This window comes from Hylobates moloch, unplaced genomic scaffold, assembly GCF_009828535.3.
Source record: "Hylobates moloch isolate HMO894 unplaced genomic scaffold, HMol_V3 SCAFFOLD_15, whole genome shotgun sequence".
NCBI classification, from domain to species: domain Eukaryota; kingdom Metazoa; phylum Chordata; class Mammalia; order Primates; family Hylobatidae; genus Hylobates; species Hylobates moloch.
The window spans coordinates 33,321,308-33,336,352 of NW_026652290.1; the positions used below are offsets into that span (position 1 = coordinate 33,321,308).

General features: G+C 38.5%; 1 protein-coding gene across 18 annotated transcripts in view; it reads left to right on the forward strand.

Annotated features, from left to right (window-relative positions):
• SEPTIN10 (septin 10) overlaps positions 1–15,045 on the forward strand; it is a 71,029-nt gene that overhangs the window by 27,069 nt on the left and 28,915 nt on the right. For 11 of the 18 annotated variants that reach the window (XM_032177280.2, XM_058428852.1, XM_058428843.1 and 8 more), the window contains 3 exons: positions 909–1,026; positions 1,426–1,621; positions 11,956–12,142. The exons of 3 other annotated variants lie outside the window; for them this stretch is intronic. In XM_032177280.2, coding sequence (XP_032033171.1) covers positions 909–1,026; positions 1,426–1,621; positions 11,956–12,142 — 501 coding nt within the window. The remainder of the gene's footprint in view (positions 1–908; positions 1,027–1,425; positions 1,622–11,955; positions 12,143–15,045) is intronic. 4 more of the 18 variants (XM_058428854.1, XM_058428855.1, XM_058428856.1 and 1 more) reach the window with 2 other exon arrangements.

Below are 15,045 nucleotides of genomic sequence, written 5' to 3' on the forward strand. Positions count from 1 at the left end.
CCTTTAACTTACAGGCTTAAAATTTAAGCTCTGTCCATCTCCCCAAGATGGCACTTGAAAACTCTGCATAGCCCCTCCCAATTTTCATTTTCCCCCTTCTGGGATCTTTGTATTCCCTCTATATGTGTGCAGTTTGGCCATCAGCCATGGATTTGAGTGGAGTGTGTTTGTAGATTTTGGACTCCCTTCTTTCTGGAATTTTCTCCCTGAATTCCGAACCAATCTGCGTGCCCCAATCTCCAATGGACATCTTAACCCATTAAGACTATAACTTCCCTCCTGAGCTCTATCTTCCTTTTGCCATAATGACTAGGGAGTGCCTTCGGGGGAAAAAGCTAGATAAACTCATCTCACCTGGTAAGTTTCCTTTCCTCAAGTCTTACTCTGTCCAGTGTCTATCTGCCTTTGGTTGCACTCTAGTGACTTAAAAGGGTTGCTTGTAATTGTTACCAGTAGGCAGGTAAGTTTGACCTAAGTTACTCTGCCATTACCGGGAGCTGAACCTGTATCTGTACTTTTGTTTTGTGCTTTTTTTTCACTTGACATTTTGATGTAAGAATTTTCTAAGTTTTTATCATAAACAAATGGACTTTAACTTTTTATTTTGTAAGTGAATATGCCATAGTTGGATATTTTCCTATTTTGGAAATCGAATGTTTTAATGTTATACATAGTGCTAGACTCTCGTTGTATGAAGGGGATAAGAAATGTGTGTTTTGAGGATCTGGACACAGGTTTCTTTTTCCGAAAATTTACTTAATCACTTGTGTCTTAGGTGAGGTATAATGATTATAAAAATTTTCATTTATTTGATATATTTGTCCTTTCAAGTGTGCCTACATCCTACTTAAGTCAAAGTTTTGTTTTTTTTTTTAATTGCTGTTGTTTTTGTTTTTATTTTCCTTCAGAAAAGAGAAAACATTCGTTCGTTGACTATGTCTGGCCATGTTGGTTTTGAGAGTTTGCCTGATCAGCTGGTGAACAGATCCATTCAGCAAGGTTTCTGCTTTAATATTCTCTGTGTGGGTATGTGCCACCTACTCTTCCTCTAAGTTGTTCCTTCATATTCCTTGTGCTCACTTCATTCTTGTCATGGACAGAACAATGCTTATGTTATCAATTTGAAATCAGGATCCCAGGGATTCTCTTTAGTTGTTTAGATTCTGTTAGTTTTGTTTTTCTTAGCTTTAAGCTTTTGGCTTGTTCTATAAACATCTCAATGTTGTTGTCAGAGTCCTGAGTAGCTTAGCACACTTACTCTATGCTCTGCTAATGACTTGGGGGACCAGCCGTAGTGTGTATTTCTTTCATGCACACCCTGGCCTTTGAAATATTTGGGATCTTTGAAACCACTCTAGGCATTTACAGTTGTATTTCTTTTCAGCCATTCATGCAACCATAAAGACGTACCTTTGTGTGTTTCAGGGGAAACTGGAATTGGAAAATCAACACTGATTGACACATTGTTTAATACTAATTTTGAAGACTATGAATCCTCACATTTTTGCCCGAATGTTAAACTTAAAGCTCAGACATATGAACTCCAGGAAAGTAATGTTCAGTTGAAATTGACCATTGTGAATACAGTGGGATTTGGTGACCAAATAAATAAAGAAGAGAGGTACGTGTTTTCTTCTTGTAATAAAACAAGTTTTTCTTATTTCAAGACATTGGCCTTATAGCCCCATGAACTATGATTTGATTTTCTCCTATGGTAATCCATACCTTTCCTTCCACACATTAATTTTTAAAAATAAAATAATTAAGCAATATTTTGTTCTTATTAGCACATTGACATTTTTCTATCCATTTGTCTAATTTCTTTAGAATAATTTGAATCACCGTATTAAAATGTGCATTTCAGCAAAAGTAGCTTTAATTATTTCCTGACATGCAAATTCAGTGTATATTAATTATACTAATTTTCAGGCAGGGTTTATCTCCTTGAAGAAAAAAATACAAGACATATAAGAACAATATATACAATGGCCAAATACATGATGTGTGAATTTTTTGTAAAATTATAATCAAATTAGCCAGTTACATTATTAATCATTGCAGGAAAGTTTTGATAGTGAAATTTTAATTTGTATTTTACCTTATGTCTGTATTTGTTTTAATATTTCTCCTAAGGTCATATAAAGATTGAGTAGAGATTCTATATCAAATTTAAACTATGAAAGGGGGAAAAGGATTAGTAAAACAATAACTTTTTGTTCATTTTCCTTTTTGAAATGTATTTCGATTTTTTTTTTTTTTTTGAGGAGTCTCGCTCTGTCACCCAGTCTAGAGTGCAGTGGCTTGATTTCGACTCACCGTAACCTCCACCTCCCCAGTTCAAGCAGTTATCCTGCCTCAGCCTCCCAAGTAGCTAGGATTACAGGCACCTGCCACCACATCTAATTTTTTGTGTGTTTTTATTAGAGATGGGGTTTCACCATGTTGGCCAGGCTGGTCTTGACCTCCTGACCTCAGGTGATCCATCCACCTCGGCCTCCCAAAGTACTAGGATTACAGGCGTGAGCAACCACACCTAGTCTTATTTCCATTTTTATAAGTAATTTTTTTCCTTTTAAAAAATAATTTCAACTTTTCGTTTAGATTTGGGGTACATTTGCAAGTTTATTACGTGGGTATATTGTGTGATGCTGAGGTTTGGGGTACAAGTGATCCAATTACCCAGGCAGTGAGCATAGTACCAATAGTTAGTTTTTCAGCCTTTACCCCGTATCTCCCTTCCCACTCTAGTAGTCCCCAGTATCTATTGTTGCCATGTTTATATCCACGTGTACCCGATGTTTAGATCCCACTTACTTATAAGTGAGAACATACGGTATTTGGTTTTTTGTTCCTGAGTTAATTTGCTTAGGATAACGGCCTCCAGCTTCATCCGTGTTGGTACAAAAGACTTGATTTTGTTCTTTTTTATGGCTGTGTAGTAGTCTATGGTATGTATGTACCACACTTGTTTTATCCAGTCCACGGTGATGGGCAGCTAGGTTGATTCCATGTCTTTGCTATTGTGAATAGAGCTATGATGAACATGTGAGTACATGTGTCTTTTTGGTAGAATGATGTATTTTCTTTTGGATATATTCCAAGATGGAATAGCTGGGTTGAATGGTAGTTCTGGTTTAAGTTCTTTGAGAAATCTCCAAAGTGCTTTCCACAGTGGCTGCATTAATTTACATTCCCACCAATAGGGTACAAGCATTTCCTTTTCTCTACAGCCTTGCCAGTATCTGTTGTGTTTTGACTTTTTAATAATAGCCATTCTGACTGTTGTGAGATGGTATCTCATGGTGGTTTTGATTTGCATTTCTCTAATGATGAGTTATGTTGAGCGTTTTTTCATGTTTGTTAGCTGCTTGTATGTCCATGTCTTTTGGCCACTTTTTAATGGGGTTGTTTTTTCTTTGTTTAGTTGTTAGTTTCTTACAGATTCTGGCTGCTTGGCTATTGTTGGATGTATAGTTTGTAAAAATTTTCTGCCATTCTGTAGGTTGTCTGTTTACTCTGATGATGGTTTGTTTTGCTCTGTAGAAGCTCTTTAGTTTAATTGGCAATTTTTGTTTTTGTTGTGTTTGCTTTTGAGAACTTAATCATAAATTCTTTTCCAAGGCCAATGTGCAGCATGGTGTTTTCTGGGTTTTCTTCCAGCATTCTTATTGTTTGAGGTCTTACATTTCAGTCTTTAATCCATCTTGAGTTAATTTTTGTTTATGGTAAAACATAGGGGTCCAGTTTCATTTTTCTGCATATGGCTAGCCAGTTATCCTAGCACGATTTACTGAATAGAGAGTCCTTTCCCCATTGCTTATTTTTGTCAGCTTTGTTGAAGATCAGATGCCTGTAGGTGTGCGGCTTTATTTCTAGGTTCTCTGTTCTATTCCATTGGTCTATTTGTCTGTTTTTGTACCACAACCATGCTGTTTTGGTTGTTGTAGCCTTATAGTATAGTTTGAAGTCAGGTAATGTGATTCCTTAGGCTTTGTTCTTTTGCTTAGTATTGCTTTGGCTATTCAGTCTCTTTTTTGTTTCTTTATGAATTTTAGAATAGTTTTTTCTAATTCTGTGAAAAATGACATTGGTAGTTTGATAGAAATAGCATTGAGGCCAGTTGTGGTGCCTTACGCCTGTAATCCTAGCACTTGGGAAGTTAAGGAGAGAGGATCGCTTGCTCAGGAGTCTTGAGACTAGCCTGGGCAACATGGTGGGACCTCGTCTCTACAAAAAATTTAAAAAAATGAACCAGTCATGTTGGTGGGCACCTATACTGCCAGCTACTCGGGAGGCTGAAGTGGGACTGTCACTTCAGCCTGGGAATCATGCCACTGCCCTTCCAGCCTGGGTGGACAGAGTGATACCTGTCTCAAAAACAAAAACAAAAAAACAGCAATAGCGTTGAGTCTGTAGATTGCTTTGGGCAGTATGGCCATTTTAACTATATTGATTCTTCCAACTATATTGATTCCATGAGCATTTTTTCAGTTTGTTGGTGTCATCTGTGATTTCTTTCAGCAGTGTTTTGTAGTTCTCTTTGCAGATATCTTTCACCTCCTTGGTTAGATATATTCCTAGGTTTTTGCGTGAGTGAGTGAGTGTGTTTGTGTGTCTGTTGTACATGGCATTGTGTTCTTGATTTGGCTCTCAGCTTGACCATTATTGATATACAGAAATGCTGCTGATTTTTGTATGTTGATTTTGCATCTTGAAACTTCACTAAAGTTGTTTATCAGTTCAGGAGCCATTTGGCAGAGTCTTTAGAGTTTTCTAGGTATGAAATTATATTGTCTGCAGAGAGATAATTTGACTTTTTCTTTTCCTATTTGGATGCCTTTTATTTCTGTCTCTTGCCTGACTTCTCTGGCCAGGACTTTCAAGTACTGTGTGAAATAAGAATGGTGAGTGCAGGCATCCTTATCTTGTTTCAGTTCTCAAGGGGAATGCTTTCATCTTTTGCCTATTTTATAACTTGTTTTTTCTCATTAACTTATTTGCTGGATTGTTTGTATTCTATCAATTACCGAAGCAGTATATAAATACGATTCTGTGAAAATATCAAATGGTACAGATCAGTTGGAACGCACCTTAGCCATTCCCCTGTGTTCAGTCCCATTTCTTCCCCCAGAGGAGCCACTGCTCTGAAATAGGTTGGTTTTTTTTTTTTCCCAGACCTTTCTTTAGTTCTTTTAAAATAAGCTTTATTAATATATGCTTTACATAGAATAAACTTTACTGATTTTTTTTTTTTTGAGACAGGGTCTCGCTCTGTCGCCTAGGCAGGAGTGCAGTGGCTCAATCTCGGCTCACTGCAACCTCCGCCTCCTGGGTTCAGGTGATTCTCATGCCCCAGCCTCCCGAACAGCTGGGATTACAGGTGCCTGCCATGACACCTGGCTAATTTTTGAAAAAGTAGAGATGGGGTTTCACCATGTTGGTCAGGCTGGTGTTGAACTCCTGACCTCAGGTGATCTGCCCACCTCAGCCTCCCAAAGTGCTGGGATTACAGGCGTGAGCCATCTCTCCCGGCCTAACTTTGCTGATTTTAAGTGTACATTCAAAATGAATTTTCAGAAGCGTATAGCATGTTGTAACCACTAGCATAGCTCTAATATAGGAAATGGCCGTGGTCATGGGTATTTTGCTGTCCTGCATATGCATATCAATCTTTAGCCAGGGACTTGGGGGCCCTCTCCAGATGTGTAGTGCTTCCTGCCCGTGCAACTTTCTTCTCTTCTGTTCCAACCTACAGATGTTGCTTTTGCCTCCTTGAACTCCTGTCTGGGTTTCTTCAACTCAGTGAATGGCCAGGCTCTGTGCTCTCTTTGCGCTGTGCCCGGAACACGTGTCCCCAGTCAGGAAGCTGGGACATGGTAGGGCTCATAAAAGAGGGCATTTATTTCCTTTTTCAGTGGTCACAGTTTTATACTGCCTGTTTCCCAGTGTTTTAAAACCTTTTTTTCATTTATTTTGTTCAGGTTTCTAGTTATTTAAGGTGAGAAGATAAATCCAGTCCCAGTTCCTCTATCCTGACTGAAGACAGGCTTTATTTTTCTTTCTTTCATTGTTAATGCTGGACTGTACTGGGTAGGACCTGCAGTATTTTGTTGGATAGTCAGTGATGGTAGTGGGCACTGTCCCCTCATCATCCTAATCCCAAAGAGAAAGCTTTATTTTTTACCATGTACCATGCTTGTTTTGTTGTGGTCTTTTTGTTTATTTGGTTGGTTTTGGGTTTTGTTTTAGATAAAATAAAGAAATTCCTTTATATTACTAGTAAAAGTTCTTTTTTTTTTTTTTAGAAATCATTAATATATACTTTCACCAGATTTTTTTTTTTTGCATTTTATGGAGAAATTGTGACTTCTTTCATTTAATCTTTAATGAGGTGAGTTAGAGTAACTGATTTTTTTATTGGCAAATTAACCTTGTAATTTTAGATACCATTCTGAGATCATAATATAGTGTTCTTTTTATATTATGCTATATTTTTCTTTTAGTTTTTTTTTTTGCATCTGTGTTCATCAGTGAGGTTTTTTTTAGCCTGTATTCTTGTCTTATACTCTTTTTTTAAGATGGAGCTTCACTCTTGTTGCCCAGGCTGGAGCGCAGTGATGCGATCTAGGCTCATTGCAACCTCCATCTCTCGGGTTCAGGCGATTCTTCTGCCTCAGCCTCCCGAGTAGCTGGGATTACAGGCACCTGCCACCACGCCCAGCTAGTTTTTGTATTTTTAGTAGAGACAGGGTTTCACCATGTAGGCCAGGCTGGTCTCGAACTCCTGACCTCAGGTGATCCACACACCTTAGCTTCCCAAAGTGCTGGGATTACAGGCATGAGCCACTGCGCCTGGCCTTTTATTTATTTATTTATTTAAAATCAAGATTATGTTAGTCTTCTAAAAGGAGTTTAAGGAGTTTTCATTCTCTGTTTTCTGGAAAAATTTGCATAAGATTAGAGTTATTTTTCCCTGGAATGTTTGGTAGAACTAACCAATAAAAATCAGGGCCTGGCTGGGTGTGGTGGCTCATGCCTGTAATCCCAGCACTTTGGGAGGCCGAGGTGGGTGGATCACCTGAGGTCAGGAGTTTGAGACCAGCCTGACCAGCATGGTGAAACCCCGTCTCTACTAAAATACAAAAATTAGCCAAGCATGGTGGCAGGCGCCTATAATCCCAGCTACTCAGGAGGCTGAGGCAGGAGAATCACTTGAACCCAGGAGGCGGAGTTTGCAGTGAGCCAAGATTGGGCCATTGCACTCAAGCCTGGTCAACAAGAGCGAAACTCCAACTCAAAAAAAAAAAAAAAAAAAAAAAAAAAAAAAAATCAGGGCCTGCAGTTACAAGATCAGAATTATTTTTCCCTGGAATATTTGATGGAACTTAACCAATAAAAAAAATCAGTACCTGGGGTTTTCTTTCTAAGAAGATTTTGAGTTGAATTTTTAAAAAATGATTATAAGACAATTCAGAGTTGGTTTTATTTTGTTTAGAGACAGTTTTGTAAGTTATAATTTTCCAGGAATCTGTCCATTTCATCTAAAGTTTAAAATTATTGGCTTAAAAATATTGATAATACACTCCTAATATCTTTTTATTGTCTGCATCATCTGTAATGATATTCTATCTTTCCTGATAATAGTGTTTGTGCTGCTTTTCTTTTTCTACTTAATTAGTCTTGACAAAGTGTTGTCAATTTATTTGATATTTTCAAATACCAAATTTTGGCTGTATTGATCCTTTCAGTTTTATGCTTTTCTTTTTTCCTGTTTCATTACTTTCTGCTCTTACATCTATACTTTTGGGGTTTTGCTCCAAATTCTCATTGATTTTCAGCCTTATGCATTTAGTATTATAAACTACCCTGTAAGCGTGGCTTAGGCTACATTCCACGAGTTTGATACATAGTATTGTCAATTTCAGTAAATTTCTTTTTTTTTTTTTTTTTTTTTTTTCTTTTTTGAGGTGGAGTCTCACTTTGTTGCCCAGGCTAGAGTGCAGTGGTGTGATCTCGGTTCACTGTAACCACCGCCTCCTGGGTTCAAGTGATTCTCCTGCCTCAGCCTCCCAAGTAGCTGGGATTACAGGTGCCCACCAGCACTCCCAGCTAATTTTTGTATTTTTAGTAGAGATGGGGTTTCGCCATGTTGGCCAGGCTGGCCTCGAACTCCTGACCTCAGGTGATCCACCCTCCTCGGCCTCCCAAATTGCTGGGATTACAGGCATGAGCCTGCCATGCCCGGCCAACAATTTCAGTAGATTTCTAATCTCCATTTTTATTTTATCCTGAAGCATTGACACTTTTATTATTATGTAGTGACCTTTTTTATCTTGTAATGCTTCCATGTCAGTGTTGTCTCCAGCTTTCTTATGTATGTTTGGTGTAGTTTTTCAGTCCCTTTACTTTCAACCTTTCTATGCCCTTGTGCTTTAGACATGTTTCTTATTGAGCATATTGTTGTCCTTTTAAAACCCAATCTGACAATGGTTACCCTTTATTTGATCGTGTAGTTCCTTCACAATTAATGTAATTACCAATATATTTAGGTTTAAATCTACCATCTTTTTTGTGTTTCCTGTTTGTCCTGCCAGTTCTATATTTATTTTTCCTTTCTTGCCTGATTTCTATGCTTATAGTGGTTCTCTTACACATTATCACACATAATCTTTCACTTAAAGTTGAAGATGAGTGTTTATACTTATCCTTGATAATACAAATAGACAATGAAATGAAATTTAGAACAGTTAAATTTTGTTAACCCCTTCTCCTAATTGCTATTATATATTAACTCTATCTTTTTTTTTTTTTTTTTGAGACAAAGTCTCACTCCGTCACCCAGGCTGAAGTGCAGTGGTGCAATCTTGGCTCACTGTAACCTCCTGCCTCCTGGGTTCAAGTGATTCTTAAGCCTCAGCCTCCTGTATAGCTGGGACTGCAGGCACATACCATCCCACCTGGCTAATTTTTGTATTTTTAGTGGAGATGGGATTTTGCCGTGTTGGCCAGGCTGATTTCAAACTCCTGGCCTCAAGCGATCTTCTTGCCTTGGCCTCCCAAAGTGCTGAGATTGCAGGCGTGAGCCACTACCCGACTGAGTTCTCTCTTTCTTTTTCTTTTTTAATTTTGAGGTGGAGTCTCACTCTGTCACCCAGGCTAGAATGCAATGGCACAATCTCGGCTCACTGCATCCTCCACCTCCTGCACTCCAGCAGTTCTCCTGCCTCAGCCTCCTGAGTACCTGGGATACAGGCACCTGTCATCATGCCCAGCTAATTTTTGTATTTTTGCAGAGACAGGGTTTCACAATGTTGGCCAGGCTGGTCTCGAACTCCTGACCTCAGGTGATCCTCCAGCCATGGCCTCCCAAAGTGCTGGAATTACAGTGAGCCACCACGCCTGGCCGAGTTCTCTATTTTTTAACTACACGAGGTATTATTATATGGCCAGTATATGTTTATTACCATCTATTAACCAAAAATTTCTGTGTCGCTCACATACTTGAAATTTTAGTCGGATATACAATTCTGGGTTGCCAGTTATTTTCTTTCTTCCATTGGAAATATCATTCCACTCTCTCCTGGCTTCTATCTTTGCTATTAAGAAGTCTCCCCTAAGGGTCCTTTCCTTTTTTTCCTCCAGTGCTTTTAAGATCTTTGTTTTTATTGTTCTCCAGTTTTGCTATGCTGTACCTGGGTTTTTATTATTTCTAATTTACCCTGCTTGTGATATGTTTCAGTTCTTGACTCTGAATAGTGTGTCTGTCAGTTCTTTTTAAAAAATCTCAGACATTTCTTCTGTAAATATTGCCTCTGCCCCCTTTTCTGTTTTTTTCCTTTGAAAACTTTGATGAAATATATGTTAGATCTTCTCATTATATCTTCTGTGTCTTTTAATCTCTCTGATTCATATTTTTTATCTTTTTGTCCAGATTATCAAAGAATGGCATATTATTTATTTAGCAGAAAATCTTTACGGTTTTCATTCTTGAATAGCATAAGACAAAACATTCAGATAGAGGTACATTTATGGTTATTTATTTAGGTCATATAATAGGTCCTCTTACTGACCTATTTCAGGTCATTAATAAAAGCTTCTTTGGAATTTTTATGTGAAATATATACTTAACAGATTAATTTTTCCCATTTTATTTTTTTGGAAAGTGAATCCTATTGGGTCACATTTAGACCACTTTCCGAAGGATCACTTACTGTTATAATAATCACTTTGATGATGAATTGAATTCTTTAATGTTCAAGGTTTTATGCTATTTCTTTTATTTATTTACTTATTAAAAAAAGATATCATTTTTTGAGGCTGGGTGTGGTGGCTCACACCTGTCATCCCAGCGCTTTGGGAGGCCAAGGCAGGATGATTGCTTAAGGCCAGGAGTTCAAGACCAGCCCGGGCAACACAGCGAGACCCTGTCTATATATTTTTTTAAAAGATTCATTTAAAACAGAATCTTGCTTTGTCACCTAGGCTGGTGTGCAGTGGCACAATCACAGCTCACTGCAGCTTTGAATTTCTGGGCTTAAGGGATCTCCCTGCCTTAGGCTCCCAAGTAGCTAGGACTATAGGCACCTCACAATGCCTGGCTGATTTTTAAAATTTTTTAGTAGAGATGGGGGTCTTGCTGTGTTGTCACCCAGGCTGTTCTTGAACTCCTGGCCTCAAGTGATCCTCCTGCCTTGGTCTCCCAAACCACTGGGATTACAGATGTGAGCCACTGAGCCTGGCCTATGCTAGTTCAAGTGGAAAACACAGATGTATAAGATACTGTCTCAGTCCTCACATTGTTTACCATTTGCATAGGGAGAACAATGTGTATTCTATAATTTTAAAAGAGGTGATGATCCTCAAGGACTAAAAGGTCAGGCAACTTTATAGAAGAATTTAATTTTGTGCACATTTATTAAGTACCTCAGCTGCTCAAGGTACTGGTTCATTGTAGGGCTAGAAAGATAATTACAAAGGTTTCCAGGGAATTTGACATGGGAACTGTTTGCTGTTATTTTCACTTGGAAACCCAGATTTGGTTACTGAGAATAGTTAAGAGTAGAAAAGTAAATTGCAAAGGCAGTGGTTTGGCATATCAGAACTGAATGGAATGCTCACACACCATTCTTGGAACAGCATTAGCACACTGCTCTGCACATGCACTGTGATTTGATTTGCATCTTGAAGGCTGAATAACCTGAGACAGCCAGAAGGAAGACTGCATTTCCAGGGAGGAGTTATCTGAGCAGAGGATGTAATTGGCCTTTCCTTTATTTATAATTAAATAAAAATAAAAACGTGCCAGCATTACTAGTTAGATACTTTCAGCTGATGTATGCCTTTCTTCCTTACTTAGGCTTTCTGTGCCTTATAAATCTAAGAGGCAAGGAGTCATGGACTTTGACTTAAATGTCTTTTGAGTTATTGATACCTGTGCATTTTCTCAGTTAGTTAAATAATAAGTCAGGTACCAGTCTGATTACAAATTAGACTGCTGCCAGCCTCTTTGAGCAGTCTGGCGAGTGTGGGAAGCTTTGTCAGAAAGGGATCCAGCATGTGAATGACTATGAGAATGAATCAATGTAAATTCAATACCATTTCAAGCACAGATTGCCCTGACGGTTTCGGAAGTACAGATGATACTGAATTTAGGATAGTTTGACTTACAATTTCTCAACTTTATGATAGGTTTATTGGGATATGAAATGTATTTCAGCTAATATTTTCAACTTATGTGATGGATTTATCAGGATATAACCCCATTGTAAGTTGAGAAGCATTTGTATAGCTTTTGCGCATGTTCTGCACATTTTTTATCACTAAAATTATCTGTTCAGCATAGATATTAACTGTGTATTAATTAGTGAAAATATAGACCTCAAATTTCTAAGAGTTGCACAGATATCTTAAGGTAGCACAAATAATGTTGTATTAAACATTTGAACAATTTTTTAGCTACCAACCGATAGTTGACTACATAGATGCTCAGTTTGAGGCCTATCTCCAAGAAGAACTGAAGATTAAGCGTTCTCTCTTTACCTACCATGATTCTCGCATCCATGTGTGCCTCTACTTCATTTCACCGACAGGCCACTCTCTGAAGACACTTGATCTCTTAACCATGAAGAACCTTGACAGCAAGGTGGGTTGAGGAAAGGAATCAACTTACCATACTTTAATATTTATTTTTAACTGTTAAAATACTTTTACAATATGGATATGTATTGTCACTTTTATCCTGTGCATCTTTTTTTAATTTTTTTTTTTTTTTTTAGAGATAGAGTCACTCTGTCACCCAGGCTGGAGGTAGTTGTGAGATCGTGGCTTACTGCAGCCTCAAACCCGTGGGCTCAAACGATCCTCCTGCCTCAGCCTCCCAGGTAGCTGGGACTGTAGGCATGTACTACCACACCCAGCTAACTTTTTAATTTTTTTTTTGTAGAGTTGGGTGTCTTGCTGTGTTGCCCAGTTGGTCTCAAACTCCTGGACTTAAGTGATTTTCCTTCCTCGGTCTCCTCAAGTGCTAGAACTACAGGCATGAGCCACCATGCCCAGCGCCTGGAAATCCTTAAAACATTTTATATTTCCATCTAGCTTATTTTTTCAGAGAAATTCAATTTGGAAGATGAGATGCAAAGAAGGAATATTGCAATAAAATTTTAGTTCCCTTTTTAGTGATTAAATTGCATGCCAGAACATGGCTATGTCAGAACATGGGTATTCTCTGCATTTTTAATGCAGAATTTAGTTGATACTAACTTTACTTTATGACACTATTAAGTGAGAAGAACTTCCTTAACAAGAATTAAGGTCTAATGTTTTATTTGATATTGTCGTAAAATACATTTTAATTTGGACCATACTGAGAAAACCTATTTTTGAATTTCTGAGCCAAGGAGCTATATATAAATTTAGGGAGCTTTAGAAAAATTCATAAACTTACTCACTTCAGATTTTTCTATTTGTTTAAAAGATGGCTAAAGACAGTAATCTTACATTAAAGAAACGTTAGAATTTTCCGTAATCTCAAATGGTATGCGAAGTGAAGCTTTCATGATCCTGGTTACTAACTGTATAAGTTGAATTCAAAATCCAAAGTTGTTCTGGATGCTGCTGCTTTCTCTGCAGAAACCTGTATGGAAAGCCTGAAGGCCTGCCTAGTGAAGCTTTGGCACATCGGTCGATTTACTTTTGACTAGTTGCTTGGTCCCCTGGTTTTAGCAAAAATTGATGTAGCTTATATGACAGTCTGTTCACCTGATCACATGTGATCAGATGTTCTAACCATTTAGCCAGTTGTTTTCATAGTTGAGTTTGATTATATGGAAATTCATATTTGTTAAAGGAACATAAAAACAAGAGTGTGCAGTTTTGTCTTAACTAGAGTGGAGCAACATGAGGTAATTTGTATAAAGATTTGTAGAAGCTGGTGTCAGTGGAGGATGGCTCTAAATATTGGCCCTGTCATTTATTAGCTGTCTGATCTTGCAAGTTTCTTTAGCCCTCTGAGCCTCAGTGGACTTAAGTGATTTTCAGTGTCCTCCACTTTTAAATAAAAACTAGGGAGAAGAACTACCTCAAGAGGCAGATATGAAAATTAATTAAATTGATCCATGTAAATAGAGGGTTTAGCAAATAGGCATACCCAGTAAGAGCCTATTTGCCATAGAAGTTTGCTTTAGTATACTGTGTAAGTATATATTATTTAATCTTTTCCAACTTTGGTGATTTAAATATATTCTTTATTTTTTATGATAAAAGTATAAACTACCCTGTAAAAATACCTGCCTCTTATTTTACATAAGAAGGTTGTTGGGCTGGACATGGTGGCTCATGCCTGTAATCCCAGCACTTTGGGAGGCCAAGGCGGGCGGATCACAAGGTCAGGAGTTCGAGACCAGCCTGGCCAACATAGTGAAACCTTGTCTCTACTAAAAATACAAAAATTAGCCGGGCATGATGGCACATGCCTGTAGCCCCAGCTACTCAAGAAGCTGAGGCAGGAGAATTGCTTGAACCCAGGAGGCGGAGGTTGTGGTAAGCCGAGATTGCGCCACTGCACTCCAGCCTGGGCGACAGAGCAAGACTCCATCTCAAAAAAAAAAAAAAAGTTTGTCTTATTAAAAGTTAGCTGAAGTCTACCCGTCCGGGTATAAAACAAGCAGTCAAGAGGGGTTAGGACATGGCCGTCATGCTGAACTGCCTGGATTCTGCTTCAGCCCCGCCACTTAGCAGCTATGTGGCCCTGGACAAACTTGGATTCAATTTTTCATATATAAAATAGGGCTAGAGGCCGGGCACGGTGGCTTATGCCTGTAATCCCAGCAGTTTGGGAGGCCGAGGCGGGCAAATCACGAGGTCAGGAGATCGAGACCATCCTGGCTAACATGGTGAAACCCCATCTCTACTAAAAATACAAAAAAAAAAATCAGCCGGGCGTCGTGGCGTGCGCCAGTAGTCCCAGCTACTCAGGAGGCTGAGGCAGGAGAATGGCATGAACCCGGGAGGCAGAGCTTGCAGTGAGCCAAGATCACGCCACTGCACTCCAGCCTAGGCGACAGAGCGAGACTCCATCTCAAAAAAAAAAAAAAAAGGGCTAGAGAGAGCTCACTCTAAGACTTTTGGGAAGATTAGCTGAGATGAATATTACAAAGCATTTAGTATAATGCCTGGCATATATGAAGCAGCTATGTTACTGTTTTGTTATTTAAAACTTATTTAAAAATTAACAGGCACAGTTTATTGATGATATTTACATATTGGTATTCGAGGTAACTGGCCAACCCAACCACCTTTGACTCATCAAAAGTCTTTAAGAAGTGTTATCCAGGAGCAATTTATATTGATGTATTCCCTTAGTGGATTTTCAGGAATAAATGGAAGAGCTAATGAGCACTTGTTCAGAGGCAGTCCACCTTGAACCAGCAGTTCAACCTGCAAACTCTTGCAACAACTAGTTCTAGATGCTTCCTAGTCATCCCTCAGTATCCAAGGGAGATTGGTTTCAATACCCTGAGGATGCTGAAATTCTTTATATAAAATAGT